Source organism: Electrophorus electricus, chromosome 8 (genome assembly GCF_041902795.1).
Source record: "Electrophorus electricus isolate QZ-2024a chromosome 8, ASM4190279v1, whole genome shotgun sequence".
NCBI classification, from domain to species: domain Eukaryota; kingdom Metazoa; phylum Chordata; class Actinopteri; order Gymnotiformes; family Gymnotidae; genus Electrophorus; species Electrophorus electricus.
The window spans coordinates 7,561,462-7,578,519 of NC_137504.1; the positions used below are offsets into that span (position 1 = coordinate 7,561,462).

Sequence of the window (17,058 nt, forward strand, 5' to 3'; positions counted from 1 at the left end):
TCACAGTAAACTACTTTCATGAATGTATCCTAAGTCATCATGTCCTGCATTTCAGAAAGACATTATTATTATGTTCAATGAGATCTGATCACTATAATTTTTAGTTACCTGAATTTCTTTCAACTCCCCTGATGCACATTTTCTAAAGTACAGTGTAAAATTAATATTTTTGCAATTTCTTATCAAAGTTTATTCATGCCCGTTTGTGTTAAGTGTATTATGTATGATGCGGTGGGGTACGATAAAAAAGTAATGTAAAATGAATGTTTGTCAGTTTATGTCTGTGTCCTGAGCTGTGTTTCTGAGCTCATTGAAATGGAACTTGCTCCACTAATGGTTCTACTGTATTTCACTTCACACTGGTTTATCATTTAAATGTATCCTAATAAAAAAACAAAATGTACGGTTCAGAGGGGAAAACACCCCCCAGCCCCAGTCTTAGGGCTTTTTTTTTTTTTTTTTTTTATAATTAGTATGCAGACATTTTATAGTTACTTGACAAAAAAAATTAAAATAAATAAAAATAAAAACATTTAAGTTCCATGACCATAAGACATGTGTCTCCAAATCAAGATTGCAATGGCAAAATCATTTTAGCAGTGGTACCACCTAGGCCATTTTTGTATTGTAAAACGTTCACCATAAAATATGAAATTATAGATAATTCTGAATTATTTAATTGCAACATCAAATTCTCACAGTTTTTTCTCTATGATAATTTTAAAGTTTGTTTCTTATTGTCTGACCATTTGTTAGTTTTATACATTCATGTACAATTAAAAAATGATGTTGCCTTTTCCATAAAATTTTGTAAATAACTGTGAGCAGAAAGGCTCATTTAGAATTCAATAAAGTGTGTTATATTATGTGCATATGGAATAATTCTTTATGGTCTACAAATGTACAGTATGTACAGTACATATTAAATAATAGCTACAATTTTAGTACTGACTGTAAAAAAAATAGGGAGCATATTGTTTTAAACACAATCACTTCCAGAAGCATAATTTTAGCAAAAAGTATAGTGTTTTTGTTTGTTTGTATGGTTTTGCCTAGACCCAAATTTATAGCAGAGCTTTACTTGGTACTGTGAGTGGTGTGCACCCATGGCAAGTTGTGCAGAGAAGCCCCATGTTTTACATGTAATAATAAGTTACAATTTTTGGTCATTTTCATTTCTACTTTCACTTGTTCAAAGTACAAACAGCTGCGAAGTTCCGAAGCTTCCGAAGATTACGCCACTTTGCATAGGCTAAGCAGGCCTCTTCATTGAATCATGTAGCACATTGTCAAGAGTCAGTCAGAATATATTAAACATGTACAACTGCTCATTGTTATTGTATTAAACACATGTTTGACTGAACAACAAAATGAAATAATGTTCATATACTCTCAATGTTGATTTTTACAAAGAAGCAACCATTTTTAATATGTGCTGTAATTTTTAAACACATTTTTAACACATTTTCAGGTCTGTGTATTTGGTTACTGTAGGTTTTATGCCATTTTTGTAGCCTACTTTCTTGCTTGTACCCATATACTGAAAATGATAGTGCCACGCCTGGACCAAATAAATAATTTCTCTATTAACTATTTACTAAAGCAATTTAATAATCATGCATATGCAAAATCTTTTCATGATAAGTCAAATAAGATCAGTTGACCACAGATTAGATGTATGAGGAAATAGTTTTAGATGACTAAGAATAGTTGCATTCAAAAGTGTTCAGATTTCCAAATAAGGAAATTTGGTAACATTGGTTTTGTGAAGAAATGACTTTGGGGGACATTTAACCCTGAGTACCTTATGTAATGTCATTAATAATAGTGTTTATAATAAGCATAAACATGAGTAGTTCTTAAGTCCTGGAACAGCTTTAGCTTGGCAGTTGTTCTTCTGTGTCCATGTGATAATTTTTATATTTTCTTTTGATTTTAAAGCTGCATTTGCTATTATTTTTATGATATTGCACTGTTTTCCACTACAATATTGTCCTTTTTAAAAGAAAAAGGGAATTTTTTTTTTCTGTTTTGTGTCCTTCCTTGAATGCTTTTCAGTGTTACTATGCAAATCCTTTAATGTTGCCAACAGTTTTATAATTATATTTAAGATAGTACAAGGTAAGAAAAAAGGAAAAGAATGGACGATATAAGAGAAAATAAAACATGGCTCTCTTTATACATATTGTTCCCTATACGAGTCATGAAAGCATTCATTCAGTGAGCTATAATAGTTGATTATAAGATCAATAAATGCCATATTTTCAATTAGTTTGGCTTGAAGCCAATAATTTCTTTTAGGTTATACTTCATTACTTGTCATTACATAACTAAACACATTTTCTAGCAATGAACGTTTTCAAATTAACTGGTATGTTAGTAAATATTCCTTGTCAGTTTGTCAAAGGCAGTAACCAATACACAAACAAATAGACAAATGTACAAATATTGTACTGCATGAGATTTCATTCATGATCAGTCAAAAGAGACAGATTTTTTTCAAGTCTCCAGACAAGTTCGGCTACGTTCTCCATGCTGTGAGCCTTTTCCTCCAGCAGCTCATAGCGCAAACTGGAAATGTCCTGCTTTATTTCCTTCAGTTCACCTGCACCACAGCCATAGTATGAACAAATGATATGAAATAGCACTTACTCATATAACCTTGCATTTAGCATCACTTTGGAAAATTAATGTGATTATATCCTAGGTAATGTTACCAACAGTGTATCCTACCTTCATTGACTTCATCACTCTCTTTGTCCATTTGAGCTTTTATGATGTATCGCTTAATGAGGCGCTTCATAATTTTCTGTACAAATTTGCAAAAAGTAAGAATTTCTTCTTTTTTTATTCAGCCCCACATGCAATGATTTAGAGATATTCATTTTCGAGATATTCTATATTATACAGAGCTGCACTGTTTCGAAATTAGTCTCCTCTGAACATCTGACAAAATTCAGCGGCTAATTAATAAGGCCATCATAAGCCAAACATATTCATTGGGGAACATGCTAAATTGTGCACTAATGTGGCCATGCAGGAGTCGATTTAACGAATATTGCAGTAATGATCATACCTGATATCGGCGACTTGAATCTCTGGGGGCTTTGCTCTCTCCTAACTGAACCAGTTACCCAGAAAAGCAAAACAATGCAAACAAAAGGTAATATTGAACCTGCCTTAGTTCATCACACTCAAAAATAACAAGCTTGTGATCTTATCTATAGTAGGACCAATCATGTCTGTGTCACCTCACTGAGTTCTGCCTCGCCTTTCAGAATGGCACAATGTTTGTGGAAGAGCTTCAGTAACAGAGCCTTTAGACCCATGCCCAGCCTTAGCACAGACTTGGGGCTCGGCACCAAGTTGAAGGGCACAGGGAGGGTTCTGCCCTCTTTAAAATAAGAGAACCAGAGCTTGGCACGGGCAAACTTCCATTCCACATCTGCATCATCCTGCAAACAGCAAAGAGACCAGAAGAAGCTAATTACTTTTTTAAAACGACTGATTCCAGAAGGTATCATTCCAAAACCTTATCTAAATCAGTAGAGATAAAATTGTGCTGTGGTCTTTTGTCCTTTACACGGATGACCTTCATCGGCAAAATTCCTTCAAACAGCCTAAGTAGCTGCTGCAGTTGTACTTATAAATTTGTCTTGTTAGCATGCCGGAATTTGAATACTGTAGATGTAAATGACAAGAAAGGGGTGAAATACCTCAATCTCCTGGAAGGAGCTGTTAATCATGGCAATGAGCATGTTGAGTAAGACAATAACCATGGTGACATTGTATACTCCATAGAGAACATATCCTGTGTTCTCAATGAACTTGTGTCCATTGTTCACAACCACTGATTTGACCTCAGAGAGTCCAAAAATTGCCCAAAACAATGTTTTGAAGCTCTCCTCTATGCTGTGGGATTTGTCAGAGAGTAAAATAAAGAAAAACACTGCATTTAACATTGCTACAGAAAAGAAAAGTTGTAAAAGAAAATTATAATTAAAACAGTATTTTCATTTTTATGTAAATTGTAGTGAGTAGCCTACATGGCTGGTGTGTTTCTGCCTTTGAGTGAACCCATTTTATTTTCTGGTAACCAGAAAACATTATACATATATCTTCTCAAGTACTTACGTGGTGAATGCATCATTCTGTTTGGCACCCAGATAATATGAGTACAGGTTGAACATTCCAATCATGAAGGCTAAGAAGACCAGAATGAAGATCACCATGAACTTGAAGATGTCTTTTACAGTCCTTCCTAAAGAGATCTGCAGTGGCCCAAAGCTCTCATTGGCTGGAAGAATGTAAGCGATTCGAGAAAAGCTCAAAACCACTGCAATGGCATAGAGCCCTTCTGAAACCAGCTGTGGATCTGATGACATCCAGCTGATTCGAGCTGTGAAATATATATAAAAACAAACCCCATATTTAATGCAAACACACTGCTTTACTGTTTTGTACTTTAATAAACTCTCTCTCTCTCTCTCTCTCTCTCTCTCTCTCTCTCTATATATATATATATATATATATATATATATATATATATATATATATATATATATATATATATATATATAAAATAAGGTTTTTACTCACCAAGTCGGAAGTACTCTACCTCTGTGGGCAAAGTTATGTAAGTTATATTTGTGTAGTGTTTGTCAACATAGCTTTGTGCTACATGTGCATGCCAGAATGCCATGATCCTTGTCACGAAGGAGGCTATAAAAATGGCCAACATTCCAAAATCCAGCATATTCCAGGGTTCAAGCAAGTATTCTCTTGGACCCTGAGACCAGATCTCCTTGCATTCTGCCCAGATCATCCCTGAGAGACAAGAAAAAAGTGTAGGGTTCTTTTGTATGTACTCATGGAAATTCAACATTTCACTTACACCAAAAATTGAAAGAATTTTGAATATTATTGGTAAGTGGATCTATTAATTGCTTCTTGTTTCTCCATTTGTTTTGATACTTTTACCAGGATAATTGGAAGCAGATTGAATGTTGATCTTAATTGGTCCTTTGACACATGAATTAAATATTAATTTCTAACTGACCTGTGACCCAGAATATAATGAGCATCTCCATCCAAGTGAAGGGAGTTGTTTTCATGCGGAACAGCTGTGTTGGATAGTCTTGGATGGTCATATTTGGCAACAGTTTGGTCCCGTTAAAACGATCAGCTGCATTTAAAACCAGCAAGCCAAGGAAAACAGTGAAAGAAGCTGCATGAGCCACAAACTTCAGAAATGGGCCTCTCATGAGCTTCCCTAGCTGTAGGGAATAACAAAAATGATTCCAAAGAAAAAAGATGGAAGTTTAAAGACTGAAAAAAAAACTTTGTTTACAGCCTATTTGTGTCATTATTGCTCTAAAAAAAACTTGTCCTTTATTTCATTATTATTTCACAACATATCATTACATGCAGGCCTCTCACCATATAAGACAGACACTGGGCACACTGACCTTACTACATGGTGCTGCCCAGTATACCATGGCTAAGAAGGGCAGTCCTACTGCAACACCCAAGACCACCATTAACTTGACAGCTGTGGTCTGCTGTCTAAGTCCAGACAGATTCTCATACCAGATTGAGAGAAGTTGTTGCTGACAATTTGGATGGGCCACAAACTAGAACAAAAAACAAGCAGTGAGACTGGTAGCATTGAGGACATCTCAAACACTGCTCTTTGCTGCGTAAATTAAATATATTTCTTAAGCATTACCTTAGTCAATCAGGTAGAATTTCATTCCACACTGGACCTTACCTTTTTCAGTTCATACTTTATTGCAAGGTTTAGTCGGGTGAGGCTTGGCCGTGGAGGTCGTTCACAGTTCTCATCTTCCTCACCATTCAAAATGGCCTCCACTTCCTCAGTGTTTCGACACAGATCCAGAAGTCCAACTACAAAGTCTTTACATTGTATGGAGAGCTTCCTATAATCATTCTTAGGAATGTAAGCAGTGAGAACTAATTTAGTAAAGCAACATTGCCTGAGTTATATTTAACCATTCAGGGTTTTCATTTTCAAAAATGTTATATGATCCATACCTTAAATTCCTTTTCAATGTTTGCCAAGCATGCAAGCTCATTGCTGAGTTCTAAGGCAACCAGCACAGGGTCTTCATTGGAGAGTGAAAGGTAGGCTGGGCTGGCCAGCCCTCTGTAGGCATTGATTCGTGCACGTGAGTGACTGAAGGAATCATACTTCTGATGGTAGTTGCAGGTGTCACAGGTACAGAAATAGTCATGAGGCCGCTCAATGCGAGCACCTCTCCCCAAGAGAATATGCACAATCTCATACTCATGGCAGTGAGATGCTAGTATGATAGGTGTGACATCATGAGAAAAGCGTGTCCCATCTTCATCATATGCAAAGAAATCATCATGCATCGCTGCCTGTCTTGGGCTGGCTGTCAGTCTTCTGGAGTCAGTAAAGGCCTTGTGGCTCAGGATGGCCTCCACAATCCTTATATAGCCTTTACTTATGGCCAAAAGTAGTGCATCCCCAATACGAGATAGGTTGTCTTTCTTCAACAGAAGTTCAGTGACCTCAAGGTGTTCATTTGCCACTGCCAGCTGCAATGCATTCTGGCCCATGTAATCCACACAGTTCACATCTAGCCCAGGGATTTCCTCAAGCATTCTGCGCACTACTGGAATGTTTCCATACTCAGCAGCATCAAGAAAACGCTCTTCTATCGGTGTAAGACTATTGGGATGGGCATTGAACATATAAGCAGCACCCCGCACAGCCTGTCTCCTATTCTTGGCCAAAGTCTGTCGAGTCTGAAGTCCACACTCACTATGGCAAGAGTCAAATAGGATGTACTTAGGCTTTGGAATGATGTATGACCTATCAAAACCAATGGTAATTGGGGTTTTTTCATGCACTAAATGTAAACTTTGTAATGTTTGTAACTTTCACCATTAATGAATGAATCAGCTGCTGATTAAATTAATATTATGTAATAAACTTACAATTAGGGGCATTACAATGTGAATCAAATTCATGGGGTTTAATTTTATTATTGAAAAATTGCTTCAATAATGTTATGTACACCACACTATTACATCAACCAATTACGGTTTCATACTTCCCTTGTAGTGTGATATTTCTTGAGTGATGGATCTAGGGGCTTTACAACACCTGGTGTCCCACCATTTTTCATTCTTTTCTCACCTAAATATTCCTTATTGCAGACTATTTTTGTGACTTTTGTTTGATTGTTTGAGGGGTTGGGGGTTGTTTTTTGTGTGTTTTGTTTCGTTTTTGTGTTTTTTTCTTTTGGGTTTTGTTTTTTGATTCTTCATGTTCATCATCAAAAGAATGGTCATGCAAACAATGCAGCATTATATTTTAATGAGACCATGTTTAATGCAAAATTTACTATATATTTCTGATTTAGTAACCAAGTAAGTTCTACTTATCCAACCACAAAACAAACAAAAAAACACAAAAAATAGATCATCTAAGGATACTCATTATATGCTAAATAATAATGCCTAAAACTTAACAAATTGATTAAAGTTATACTACATCTATCTTTGGCAAACATAATTTGTGTATTATTTTAATATTGCTTTAATTAAATTTACTGAAGTGTTGTGTTGTGTTGAAGTATTTAACTATTATCATTTTTCCAGTGTTCAACCTGAATGTCTATATTTTACTAAAAGGTTATGCTAATAGGATGAAAAGAAAGTGAAAAAAAACAAACCCACAGCTTTCTAAAGTAGATGTATTAGTGCTTCATCATTCTAAATAATAACTGTAAACTTTGTGTAAAAGGCAGTTAATTTTACATCAAGTTCCTCTTTACATTTTTGGCATTTAATATATGTAAAAAAATAATTGTTTAGAGTAATAATTTACTCTTTAAACAAGAGTAACAGTCTAATGGTTTAAATTCAGTGTAATCAATACATATAACCCTATAATGTTTAGCATGATAAATAGGTATAAATCACCTTACTCACCTATGGTAATGTCCATAATAGCCATAACAGTCCTCATCAAATTCAGCATTCTTCAGAAGATTGTCTTTACTTCTGTTCCTCTTGTCAGGTGTGTGGAATTTTGATTGACTTTTATCTTCCAAAACAGGTCTCCTTTGATTCATTTTTTCTAACTAATGCAATGAACCCAAATCACATTAAGCCGCAGTAAATGATGAATTGTGTTTCATTCTCAAGCAAGGCACATTTTTCTTCTAGGCTTTGTTACATTTCTGTTTAAGCCTTCAGGTAATAGAGAGTATCTAGGAATTCTGATAGCATTCTCTCCTGTCCTTTTACTATAAAAGTGTCGTTTAACAATCATCACCCATTCAAGTTATCCTCCATGTTATCTTCTATTATTATCAAGTTGTGAATTGTTCTTTTTTCACATAAATGTTTCCTCTTGCAAATAACAATAAATTATTTTAAAATCTGTAAAATCTCCTTGTGGTTTCAAAAAATACTGGTATCCTGGTAAATTCCTCGTTTTCATGAGTATGCTTAAAAGAAATTTGCTTTCCATTTCATTTCAGAATGTCTGTTGAGGAAATGGAGCTGAAGAAGTCAGGAGTCAGTATTGTATTCCTGGTATAACCTCTGCTTCCTGTGTGCTTGGGTAAAGATCCAGCTTTCTGTCAGTGTGGGAAGTGCCTTGAATGGAATTCCACACTAACCAATAATCAGCCTAGAACGCATTCACTGTTCTCTAAATATTGTGCCTCCTTTTCTTTCTCCTAGTCATCTCCCTTCATCTAATATATATGTGTAAGCATACCCACATCTCTACATGCCTGTGTGCATGCCTGGCTGCTGTGGTGTCCAGAAAACCCCTTAAGGACATATGAGCTCAGATGATGGGGTCAAAAGGTAAACCGCAGAAAGGGTCATGGGAAGCCACTGTCTTGGTTCTTTTCTCATGTTGACAGTGCCTCAAACTGATGACTGCCACAGTCACAGACTATTTTAAGCCCCTTTTCCAGGGACTGGGCTGAAAGTCAGTATTCTTACTAGCCTATACTGTGATATACATTACTGTGGTAAGGAGGTTTGAGAGCTTGTTGACCTTTTTCAATCAGACAAAGCAATGCACTCAATAACCGTTCAGGTCAAGGAAAACTACTGTGAATTAACACTTTTTATCATTTACCAATAATACCATGCCAGTCTCTTTAAAATAATAATAATAAAAATACATTAAAATTAAAAATAATTGTTTTGATTTTTGTTGTATTTGGATGCATCATTCTGTCTTACATTCATACTACAGTATACTTTACAGTACAGCATAGTGGGATATCTCTTTATCCCCCGAAGTCCCTTTAATAACTTCAGGCATTGGACAGTAGTAATTCACTGGAGCGTTTTGTTTAGCCTCTGAAAGGACAAGATGGACTTTGGGCTCTAAATAGACAAAGTACAGATGGTATAATATATACACATAACTAATCCATTTACAGTGATGCTAATGGAAGCATACACGCTAAACACTTTCAAGTGTGTTAAAGATGGTCAAATGGGTATAGGTTAACGCAATCAGTAGGCCACCTACATCAGCAAGATACAGCTTATCGTGTACTTCCAGGTGTTTGATCAGAGAATTTAAAGTCAGAACCCAGAATGTCTCATCACTTCCTCAGCTGTCATTATTTCATCATTTCTGGTTTTATTTTTAACTATGTATATGAACATGCTGAGAGGGTTCTTTTTTTTTCATTAGCCTTCCCCAAGAGTTCTCTTTTCAGAATGATGTACAAGGGTTTTCTCATGACCACAGACCCAGTAGGCTAGTTATTACTATGTCCTTAACATGCAACAATTAAAAATGGAACGCAGGAGTGCTGACATTTGCTTCCCATCAGCTGACACAAACAGCAATTCCGCTCTAGCACAAGTTTCAAACTAAACAGCATTATTTTCCACAAATAGATCAGCCTTCAAACATAACAATTAAAACATTTTAATGGGTTAATGCTGACATTTTAGTCAAACATTGCAAACCAGGGTTCATAAAAAGGACAAATTACACATGGACATATTTGCTTGAAAGAAATACCTTTTAAATGCCAGCATTTTGAGCCTGTATGTTTACTGACATAGAATGCCATGATTTACATTCTGTTACATTCTGTTACATTATTAGTAAATATTTCACATCTAAAATTATCTTCATGTCGCAAAAATCCTATTTTAGGTTTGACCCTTCAACTCTCCTAATCTTCATTGTTACAGACTTAATGTTGACTAGTTCTCCATTTTTAGTCCATGTGTCCCAATGAATGTGTGGCTGCACAGAGCGATCATGATCCAGAGGGGAGCTGTTAAGGTTTGCCTTGCCACACTGGTTAAACCACCAGCCTGTGTTATTGTGATGTATGCTGCAGCTCTCCACTGATTTGTTATCAAAAGTGCAAAATGGAAAGCAGCCATCATTATCAACATCGGCGGTGCTGAAAGGAGCCGTGTCCTGGTTCTGCCCTTGGTTGTATCCCCTAAAGGCATCACCTGCCAAGGGAGAAAAGTTCCTTTAGAAAAATATTTCAATATGAGTTGAAATATGTGTGCAGATCATGTGCACATGACTCAAACAACAACAAAAATCTGAACCAGATCAGTCACACCTCCTGAGTCATAATGTCACCTACTGCAATATCTAATCGACTATTGTACAATCCTAAGGGAGGAGACATTTAAAATCTCACCTGCACTTCCAGCATACCTGCCGAGATGTATTGTGAAAAATTTGCTTTCGTCTTCAAGCCAGAAGCTGTCATATGAAGCATAAGCAGTTGATTCATCTTGAGCAATAAGGGATATGTGCAGCTGGAAGCGTGTGTTCCGCTGACTAATGATTCTGAACAACTTCCTTAAACCTAGCCAGTGTTCTCCTTAAGCAAACACACACAGAAACAAAGCATCGTTATTTTCCTTATGATTGTACTACAATACAGTGTTGATCATGACCAAGCATAAACAGAACTCAATAGTGGTTTTATGGCCCCTGACCTGATAGAGGTCCAAATCCATTCAGATAGTCTGACCACACATGTTTAAAGTCAGTCAGGCCATCTGTCCTTCTCTGTATTACTGTCCACCCTCCTTCCATGTAGTCCATCTCACAAAACACCTAAATCAAGTGGTAAGTTTGAGAAAATTAAATTTTATATTTAGAAATGTACAACACTGACAAAATCATGACAAATGTCAAGTCAATGGCAAATATAAAGACTGGGACTTGAATAAAAATACATATAAATAATAAAAATAACCACTATGTAATTGCATAATTGAAGAAACTTTGAATAAAGTATTACCTCAAACAGGAAATCTGCATTTTCTGGCTGAATAATGTAAATACCACTTGGAATTTTGGGAGATACTGTCCCAAGTGTTTCCAAGATGTCACTACAGTCTCTTCCTGTGAATATCGGAGATTGAAAGTAGTGTGTCAAGATTATAAATATGATTTACAATTTTTAAATGATTTGCTGCAAAAATATGTATTTGTTTACCATGAACTTGTAAAGGTTTCAAGGAGAGCATGTCACTGTTGCTCCTCTGCACCTCAGAGCTGAGAGAGTGGACTTTGTTCATAAGTTCCATTACCTTAAAAAAGGGGAAAAAAAACTTCAAACACATACAGCCGAGCCATATTTTTCCAGCATGTATGCAGGAATGCAGAGAAAAGTTTAAGCTGAGTCTTACAAGTTTATACCTGGCTGGAGAGAAATTCCAGTGTCTTTTGCTGTTCATCAATTAGATCTCTAATCAGCTTTCTAGTACCCCTTGCATGTGCTGCCATGCCATGCTGGAGGTTACCTGAATAACAAATAAAGGTTATCAAACCCACAAACAAAAAAATTAGAAATGATTTTGAAGTAATAAATATGAGAGATACCCTAAATCTATTCCATGAAATATCTTGTAAAAGGTTTAATGACACCAGTACCTGTCAAAATTGCATTTGGACACAATCAGACAAAAGCATATATATGTGTGGGCATATACTAAAATACATACTGCACCATGAATGCTTTTCATCCCATATGAGTTTTGCTGTCATTTCACACGGCATTAGACACTTTTCTTTGCCAGTAACTCTGACACTGTGATCTTCCGATTTCCGGAGAGAGCCATCCTCAAAGTTCTCAGCTAATGTAACAAAATCATTGAGTGCTGTATTGTTTATATCCTGTTTAACAAGAATAACATGATTATAATTACTCAATTACATTTTTGCTACACTATTCAGTAATATTTCTTTAATATTTACAAATACTCATAAAGTAATTATACTAATATGGAGCCATAAAAAGAAAAACTAAAACACCTCAACAAAAGCAAAGATTATGCAGCTGAAACTGATTGTGATGCCCGTTTCTTGCTAGCCACAACTGAAGTGAGCACTCATTCCAATGATCGGAAAGAAACACAAAATGATAGTGAAGCTTAGAGTATAAAAGCCAAAAGGATAGAGGGCAATAAAAAAAAAAAAAAAAAACACTTACCACTGTTATGTTTGGTAATGCAAAAAGATGTGGAACAACATGAAGCCAAACCAATGTGATCCAAATCATGTCAGATTATGGAAAGTTCCTGAGAGCATAAAGACTCACAGCTCTCAATATAACAAGACGATTCTGTGAAGTCTTTGGGTTTAGGACTGCCTCCTTGGCTGCAATACAATGAAAATAGTCTGCTGGTGCCTAGACCACAACAAAAAATAAGTGGTTGTCCAAGGCTATACAATAGTCATTGTAAACTACTTTTGTTTTGTTGAACTTTGTATAAAACAACATCCTGTATGGCCTATGAAAACCAGATGGCTGAGAGAAATGTGACACTTCTCTCTGCCATGTAAAAGATGGAAAGCTGCAGGGCACAGTGCAGCACATATGTAAACGCATTCCTTCCAGAAACCCAGCAGAATCCTAGGTGGTTTTATAGCCTACAAAAACTGCGCCAATGCTGATTTTGTAGGTCTTCTTTATAGCTGGTAGAGCTGATTTTGCTTTGTGTTGAAAGTGATATTGGTTAGGTTCAAGCAGGTTTAAAATTTTGTGGTATTTGGGAATACATTTGTTGAGCATTAGACAGTCTTGCTGAGGTAGGCAGGCAATGCACAGTAAGTGAAAGTGTACAGCAACTTTACACGAAAAAGCTTACATTACTGTTGTCTTTTCTTCTGCCTGGAGCCAACAGAACAAGTAAGCTACATGCAATCTGCACTCAAGATGTTAAGTTTACGCTGTATTTAACGAAAAAACACGTCTCTGTGGTCTATGGTAAAACAAAATAGCGTTTAATTTCCAAGTGACGTGTTTTTGTGTGCTTGATAGTTAACTAAACGTTGATTGGGGCATATTGCCTCGTTTTCACGTTTCCATAGTAACTGTGCGACAACAACGAACATGGCTGAGGAAACGCATTGTTTTGAGCAAACCTACACATTTAATCTGCTTTCCAACAAACACTTTACGTTTCTACGAGATTCTCATACATCGGGACTCTTGATGAAGTGGTGAGTATATACAATGTAATTTATTAAACTTAATTTCTTAGAGCTGTTAGCTAAATCTAGCTAGCTAGTTGCTTCCCCACCCTCACTCACTTTAGACAGCATTAGCAAACATTAGCAAGCCACCTCGCTAGTTTTGCTACTAGTTTAGATACTAGCTGTTTGAGTTTAACTGATTTATTAGTATTAATATAATACTATAAGTGTGCTTCTGTAGTCTCCAACCGCTAGATATGTTAAACATTTATTAGCACAGCTAATAAAATAACTAGCAGGAAATTATTATTCCTCCTCGTGTATTACTGCAAGAGTTGTGTATTTGTTGCGAGAGATGTATTCACCTTGACATAGGAGAAACAAGAGAAGGTTTGCTGATCGTTTTGTTGAAGATCTTTGCACCATCAGTATCAAGGATTTGTCATTTCCAGTGGCAAGGCATTGCATTAACTGCATTAATAAATGTTTGATGGCTTTGCCAGTTGTTGATATGGCAACAATGAAGTTAGGAAACATTAAGAAAAGGAACTGATCTACGCTCTATGAACCTTAGAACCCCATAGAATTAATGTTATGATTGAAACATCTACTTTTTTACAACATAAACTGGTTTCACTGGAACTTCAGAAGCACTTTGCTTGCACAGGTTTTGAAAGACCTCTGTCTGAAACATTCTGTTATTTTTGCCTATTATATTAGGTCCATGTTGGAGAGAATTTCTGCTCAAGCCTTTAACTTTGACCAAACATTTCAGGCTTATAGAAAGAATGAGTTTGCTTTGGTGAGTTCTGCATTCTTATTTTATTCAAATCATGAATGTGGATGTGTGATTATTATCTTAAGTGTTTTATGTGCCTTTTTATTTAGCATTTCTTTCAGGATCCCTGTGTTAAAAAGTACTTAAAGATGCTGAACACCTCTGGTGTATGGATAACTCTAGGTAGGCTTGTATTGTCACAAATGTACAACTAGGTTTAAATATAGATTAATTGTTTTTGTAAAGCCTAATACAACTTTTATTTATACTCAGAAATACATTGAATTAGAGACCTCATTTACCATATAACCAAGTAAAAAATAAAAGATACTGGGCAGCAAATAACACAAATAAGAACCTTGGGTTAAAAGTAATATAATAAAACATCTACATTAGTTAATAGAGTTAAAATAACCTTAAAAATAAATAAAACAGTTGCAGTGTAAAACATATACATCAACTAAACCAAGACAGAAGTGAAATAATATTAATTAAAATTTAAAAATGTGTGATATACTGAAATTTATAAATATATTATACACATATATCCTTGTCTTTATTTTCTCTTAAATAGGCAATGAAATTACGCATGTGGATGTGGAAGTTGTTCCTTGCACTAAAGTGTCTGTGGACATATTTGATCCAATCTTCTCTAGTGGAATTGTGCATCCTTCTGGCCATATTGTCAAATGCTACCATGAAGTACATCCTGACTTTGATGAGTTGAGAATGGTAATAAACATTCGCTATTTGGATCATTTCATCTGATCTTACTAAGTGTGGGTTAATACTGTTCAAACAAAAGATATGCAATGTGTTCAGATGTTGCTTGAGGAGGACTCTGATCATTATAATGTGGTCAGTCCATGTGACCGCCAGGAGTTTCTGTTTAGACTGTTTAAGCACATTGTACTGGGTGGTGAACTTTGCCAGTATGAAGATATCATAAGTCCCTACATTGAAACTGCTAAATTGATTTACAAGAATTTGGTGAGGTGAGCATTTTAGTAATATTTTACTTAGCATTTATTTTCTTTCATTTACTCAACAAATAAGCCAAATATGCATATCCTAGTAGAAACCTTAAGTCAGAAATATAGTGTTTGATGGTGTGGTGCATTTAAACTTGACTTTATTTGTTCCAGTGGATTTTTAAAAGATAAACAGTAACACTTTCTTTGTATAATATGTCAAATTAAATTATAACTATAATGTATATAAAGAGGAATAAGGATATTTTGGTTTGAAGTTTGGTTTAACATTTTTTTGGTGCTCCATAGTGTTCAGAAGAATTCTGAAACAAAAGAGATAAAAGTTGTCTCAACAGTCTTGCAAGTATCTGCTTATGTATGTTTCTACACTCCACATGTATCAACACTTATTTACGTATAACTTTAAACTATGGTTTATTCATTGTTATATGTTACACATCATATTAACACACACACATATTTGCAAACAAACACCAAAAAGAATAAAAAGAAAATTATGCATTTCTGTGTTGGCAATTCAGTTTACCAGTTATTCTGTAGACAATTTTTCACTTAATCTTTTGGTAAATTATATCTACCATAGTTGAGCTATTTATGGCTTTCAATCCTAATGTCAGACTTGTGAATAAACAATGTTGCTTTTTAAAACAAAATGCTAAAGGTGTCCTAACTATAATTTCTTCAACCCTTTTCCAGGATGGTAATGGCATTTATTATCCATCTGGGAGAGACAACGAGCAAACATTTGCCTATCTGTGCATCGATCCTTTCAAAAGACATGTGTATGTCTTGTACCACAGTTTTGGTGTTGGATTGTTTTCTGATAACAGTTTGCTATGCTCTTGATATTCTTTTACATGATTAGAAGGTTTTCTGTTTTGTAACTCTCTATGTTATTGATCCATGTTATTGTTAAACATTGGTATTTTGGATTATGATGGAACAATATGAACTGTTTTCCTGGGCAATTCAAGGAAGCAATGCAGATTATTTTTTATTTATTAAAGCTTCCTAACTGTCCATCAGGTAAATAACTATATTTAGTGAAAAGGGTGCTTATGTATGTATGAAAATGTCATCATCCACATCTAATATTTTCTGCCCAGAAATGCCACTTATCGTCTATAGCACCATCTTCTGGCCAAATATTTACTGGAAAAAAACAAAAAGGTGCCATGATGCACCATAAACACTGAAAATTAAATCCTGATAAACAATATCTGATAAAACAATGTTGAGACATAAAAATCTTTAATAAATGCCTTCAGTGGTGTTGTTAAATGTGATGGTTTTTAGGTTTTCATAGGAAGCATTTTCATGTACTTGTTCTTATTGTACTTACTTATATGCTGAAAGAGTGGCTGTCTATACCCAAATGCAATAATCTTAAGTAATACTTATGAAATTGAAAAACCTTAAATCAGCATGGATATATGAACATAGATATTGGCAAACAGTAAATATGAATAAGATTATGAATATGATTATAAAATATGAAGATTATGACTGAATTTTGAGTTAATTGAAAAAAGTTATCACTGGCCCATTTACTGGGTAAACCCTATTTTATTGCTGCATTTTATATGTACAGCTTTATGTTGTATGGCTGCACTGACCTCCACATTCTGTCAGCCCCATTCTTCCATTTCATCAGTTTCGCACCACAGAATCCCTGCTGATTGAATATTATCTGGATGAAGAACTAATTCTAGCTTTTATCTTTCAGTAATAGTTATGTGCATGAAAACACACACTTGCTTTTGTGTTAATTCCACAGTTGTGAAGCAAAATGT

The 17,058-nt window shown here is 35.2% G+C and overlaps 3 protein-coding genes across 7 annotated transcripts; 1 reads left to right on the forward strand and 2 right to left on the reverse strand.

The window, feature by feature from the left end:
• Positions 1–42: 42 nt before the first annotated feature.
• On the reverse strand, positions 43–8,751 carry trpc6a (transient receptor potential cation channel, subfamily C, member 6a). 2 transcript variants are annotated; one of them, XM_027004590.3, is made up of 12 exons: positions 7,984–8,751; positions 6,055–6,808; positions 5,771–5,950; positions 5,469–5,633; positions 5,060–5,276; positions 4,600–4,827; positions 4,135–4,399; positions 3,717–3,912; positions 3,252–3,455; positions 3,077–3,121; positions 2,734–2,809; positions 43–2,605 (listed from the first exon to the last, which is right to left on the reverse strand). In XM_027004590.3, exons 1-12 carry the CDS (start codon positions 8,124–8,126, stop codon positions 2,466–2,468), a joined length of 2,613 nt encoding a protein of 870 aa, XP_026860391.1. In that variant the 5' UTR covers positions 8,127–8,751; the 3' UTR covers positions 43–2,465. The 2 variants fall into 2 exon arrangements, with proteins under 2 accessions (XP_026860391.1, XP_081575754.1); XM_081719628.1 differs by having other exon boundaries at positions 6,055–6,859.
• Positions 8,752–9,945: 1,194 nt separating this feature from the next.
• Positions 9,946–14,192, reverse strand: angptl5 (angiopoietin-like 5). 3 transcript variants are annotated; one of them, XM_027003687.2, is made up of 9 exons: positions 13,861–14,192; positions 12,510–12,676; positions 12,022–12,193; positions 11,717–11,820; positions 11,514–11,607; positions 11,316–11,419; positions 11,008–11,128; positions 10,704–10,889; positions 9,946–10,506 (listed from the first exon to the last, which is right to left on the reverse strand). In XM_027003687.2, exons 2-9 carry the CDS (start codon positions 12,576–12,578, stop codon positions 10,187–10,189), a joined length of 1,170 nt encoding a protein of 389 aa, XP_026859488.2. In that variant the 5' UTR covers positions 12,579–12,676; positions 13,861–14,192; the 3' UTR covers positions 9,946–10,186. The 3 variants fall into 3 exon arrangements, with proteins under 3 accessions (XP_026859488.2, XP_081575027.1, XP_026859496.2); XM_081718901.1 differs by having other exon boundaries at positions 12,510–12,707; XM_027003695.2 differs by lacking the exon at positions 13,861–14,192 and adding an exon at positions 13,168–13,250 and having other exon boundaries at positions 12,510–12,707.
• cfap300 (cilia and flagella associated protein 300) lies at positions 13,013–16,546 on the forward strand. 2 transcript variants are annotated; one of them, XM_081718902.1, is made up of 8 exons: positions 13,013–13,208; positions 13,391–13,522; positions 14,216–14,297; positions 14,384–14,456; positions 14,848–15,005; positions 15,096–15,268; positions 15,554–15,604; positions 15,962–16,546. In XM_081718902.1, the coding sequence occupies exons 2-8, from the start codon at positions 13,413–13,415 to the stop codon at positions 16,128–16,130; spliced, it is 816 nt and encodes a 271-aa protein (XP_081575028.1). In that variant the 5' UTR covers positions 13,013–13,208; positions 13,391–13,412; the 3' UTR covers positions 16,131–16,546. The 2 variants fall into 2 exon arrangements, with proteins under 2 accessions (XP_081575028.1, XP_026859509.1); XM_027003708.3 differs by having other exon boundaries at positions 13,020–13,208; positions 15,554–15,620.
• The last annotated feature ends 512 nt before the right edge of the window (positions 16,547–17,058 follow it).